Source organism: Vicia villosa, unplaced genomic scaffold (assembly GCF_029867415.1).
Source record: "Vicia villosa cultivar HV-30 ecotype Madison, WI unplaced genomic scaffold, Vvil1.0 ctg.002408F_1_1, whole genome shotgun sequence".
NCBI classification, from domain to species: Eukaryota; Viridiplantae; Streptophyta; class Magnoliopsida; order Fabales; family Fabaceae; genus Vicia; species Vicia villosa.
In genome coordinates, this window is record NW_026705920.1 from 1 (window position 1) to 3742 (window position 3742).

General features: G+C 39.0%; 1 protein-coding gene across 1 annotated transcript; it reads right to left on the reverse strand.

The window, feature by feature from the left end:
- Positions 1-1659: 1659 nt before the first annotated feature.
- Positions 1660-3322, reverse strand: LOC131638757 (uncharacterized). The gene is made up of 4 exons (XM_058909304.1): positions 3089-3322; positions 2554-2947; positions 2374-2431; positions 1660-2254 (listed from the first exon to the last, which is right to left on the reverse strand). The coding sequence occupies exons 1-4, from the start codon at positions 3320-3322 to the stop codon at positions 1660-1662; spliced, it is 1281 nt and encodes a 426-aa protein (XP_058765287.1).
- Between the last annotated feature and the right edge of the window lie 420 nt (positions 3323-3742).

Here is a 3742-nt window from a genome sequence, read left to right on the forward strand (position 1 = left end):
TACTCAACGTCAAGTCCTAGAACGAGACGAAGAGGAACACATTGAACAGAATGTCCCAAGGGTAGTACAACGAAACCAAGATGCATATCAAATCTTAAGAAATGTCCAGCAAAATGCGTATATGGGTCAAAATAATATTTCAAACGTGGTGGAACAAATCTTGGTTCAGAATGGTATAAATGTAGGACTTCATAGGCCTAATTTTGTGTCTCCTTTATCGGAGTATGTTAGGCAAACTGAATTTCCTAGAGGCTGGAAAGTTCCAAAGTTTACTAAGTTCGTTGGGGAATCTGGCGAATTGACAGTTGAACATGTTGTCAGATTTCAGACAGAGGCTGGCGACCTTGCCAATAATGAGAATTTGAAAGTTAAGTATTTTCCAAGTTCTCTAACAAAAAATGCTTTCACTTGGTTTACAACCTTACCGCCACAATCAGTGTTTTCGTGGAACCAATTAGAGAGATTATTTCATGAACAATTTTATATGGGACAATAAAAAATTAGTTTGAAAGAGTTGGCAGGCGTAAGGCGAAAGGTGGCTGAGTCGATAGATGACTACCTGAACCGTTTTAGATTATTAAAAGCGAGGTGTTTTACACAAGTTCCAGAACATAAGTTAGTCGAAATGGCTGCTAGGGGTTTAGATTACTCTATTAGAAAGAAATTAGACACCCAATATTTGAGGGATATGGCACAGTTGGCTGATAGAGTATCTGGAGGAAACATGCATTCTATTATAACCTCTTAGCAACTCATGTGTCATTATGATATTGTCATGTATGGTCTTTCCTGGAATGAAAGCAATTTGGCTATCATGAACAATAGTAGCTATCACTCTACTTAGCCTAGAAGTCAGAATCTTGGAGATAATCTTGTAAATTGTGGAACTACATGCAATAGGTCTCATCTCCTTCATGGTGTTGGCATTCTTTGTTTTAGGGATTAATGTAACTAATGCATAATTGGTTGCTGCATACAGCCTATTGTTAGTGAAAAAATCTTGAACAGCTGCAACCACATCCCTCTTCACAATATTCCAGGCAGATTTAAAAAACTTGGCATTGAAGTCATCAGTTCCAGGAGCTTTATTATCCTCTATCCCTTTGATTGCATCCCCTATCTCTTTCTCAGTAACCTCTTGGATCAAAGTAAGCTGCTGATTTCTATTCAATTGGGCTCCCTCCTCAAAAAAGTGATGTCTACATGTCTACTGCGAGTCATATCTCTGCCAACTAGTTACTCATAGAAATTAAGAATTTCCTTCTCCAAATCAGCAAATTCCTTAAGCATGTTGCCATGTTGATCCATTAAGCTAACAATGGTGGTTTGCCTATTCTTTGCATTTAAGTTAGCAAAAAAATAAGCATTGTTTCCATCCCCCAATTGGTTCCAATCCATTTTAGATTTCTGTTGTAAGATCTTCTCCTCCATTTCAGTCTGCTTAAATACTTCATCAGTCCAGTATTTTACCTCTCTACAATAATCAGCATTCATCATATCTGTAAGTAGGAGTCTTTGGGCCTTGGCCAGATTCTCTCTATGTTCTTGTATCTGCTTTACTCCATCAGTGATTTGTTTGTTAAGTCCTTGCATTGCAGTTTAGAGCTTGAGAAGTTTCCTCCAAAGCCTGAACATAGGTCTACCATCCATATCTTACTGCTAGTTATTTTTAAGAGTGTCCATGTATTCAGGTTTTTCAATCACACAGTTCAAAAATTGAAACCTCTTCCTTTGTCTAGAAAACACCCTATCTCTGTCCAGAGTTACTTTCAGAGGTGAATGATCAGAGATATGAGGATTTAGAACCTCAATCACACTCTCAGGGAACTTGGTAAACCACATATTATTATACAAAGCCCTGTCAATTCTAGAATAAATCATACCTTGGATATGCTTGATGGACCAAGTAAAGTAAGACCCCTTTGTTTCATGCTCAAACACACCATTAACCTCCATCAAGTTTTCCAAATCTCTGTACTCACTTTCCTGAACTTCATTTCCACCCATCCTATCCTCAGTTTTCAGCACATTATTAAAATCACCTATAATAATCCAAGGTTTATTAATCATGTCTCCCAAGATTTGCAAATCATCCCAAAGCTTCTTCTTATGGGTTAGCTGATTATGAGCATAGATGGCAGTCAGATAGTGAGAAAATTCTCCATTACCCTGATAAACCTCACTGTGCAAGTACTGATCAGAAGTCCCAATAATCTTTATGTCATATACTCTATGATCCCAACCTAACCATATCCTACCATTATCATGCTGATCATAGTTATCCAAAAAAATCCAGTCTAAACCTAGGATTTTCTTGATACAATCCCTATTATTTATTTTTACTCTAGTTTTAAGGAGAGCTACACAACTAACCTGATTATTTCTGAGGTGGGCTCCAACCTCTCTGCATCTAGCTTTTTTATTGAGCCCTCTAACATTCCAGCAAATCATCATGGGACAGGAAATGAATTGGAACTCTCCCCTGTGTGAGAATGTCAAATCCATTAGTGCAGTCTACTTGTAATGTGCTTGGTTCTTTGCCCTTGTTTCTACTTGCAGTTTTTGCTTTGATCCAAAGGTCCTCCTCCTCTACTCCTTTGCCCTCATCTTCTTGCTGGCCTCCTGGTTTGGTGATGATAGTTGCATCATTGGAGGTTGTTTGCTGTTTCTTCACATATACTTGCGTTGCCTTCTCAGTCTTTTGTTTACATCTATGCCCCACTTTATTGCACAGAGTACAAAAAGATGGCTTCCATTCGTATTCAACTTGCTGATTCATTTTCTCTCCTGCAGGGTCCCTAATAGTTATCTGGCTCTTAAGTTCTTTTGTTACATCCACTTCAATAAGGACACGAGCATATGACACTCTGAGTTTCTTCGTTGTGCATTCATCAGTCAACATTGGCTTTCTAATATCATTTGCAATTTTCCCTATGCTCCTCTCCCCCTAATATACCAATGGCAATTGTGGGAACATCACCCAAATTGGTAACACTCTGAGTATATCGTCTTGCAGAGTGAATTTAGGGTTCTATTCATGTAGCAAAATAGGTTTCTTGTAGATTGTGTATGGTCCTCTCATTAGCACCCTTGCCTTGTCCTCACCATTCTTGAATCTTATAAGAAAGTATCCTTCTTTGTTGTAGTACAGATCGGGCAAAGTCACAAAATTCCAGGTACTGAGCATAAACTTCTTGACTGCATTCATTGATAGGTCTTCCTCTATTGCATACATGATAAGTGCATTCTTCAAGAAGTTTTTTTTTTCCGAAATCACATCCTGCTCCTCAATGTTCACTTTAATCTCTCCGTTAACAATCATGGGTGCAATCTATTCAATCATACAACCATTCGATGCTAAGCGATTCCCTTTGATAACATCCACCAAAGGTTTTGGCGAATCTACCTCCCCAGTACCTTCTTTGATGCTATTTTCTTCCACAATCGGTTCCAACACCGGAATTGTTGTGTCTCCTTCTTCACTACCATTACTTATGTTGCTTGTATTACTTGGTCCCCTAGTTGAGTTTGGTGTTGCGAGAAAACCATGACACTCGCCAGAGGGGTCATTGCCGCCTTCTTCTTTGGTCGGCCTCTCCCCATCCTCTAGACTCCAGCTAGCGTTCAACTCAAAAAACACCCCGTATTGGTCCCTAACCCAAAAGCTAGGAGTTTAAACCATCTATGAAGAGTTTCAGAGCCAAATCCCAGCCGAGAAATCCCTAAAACCGTTGTAGTTGTA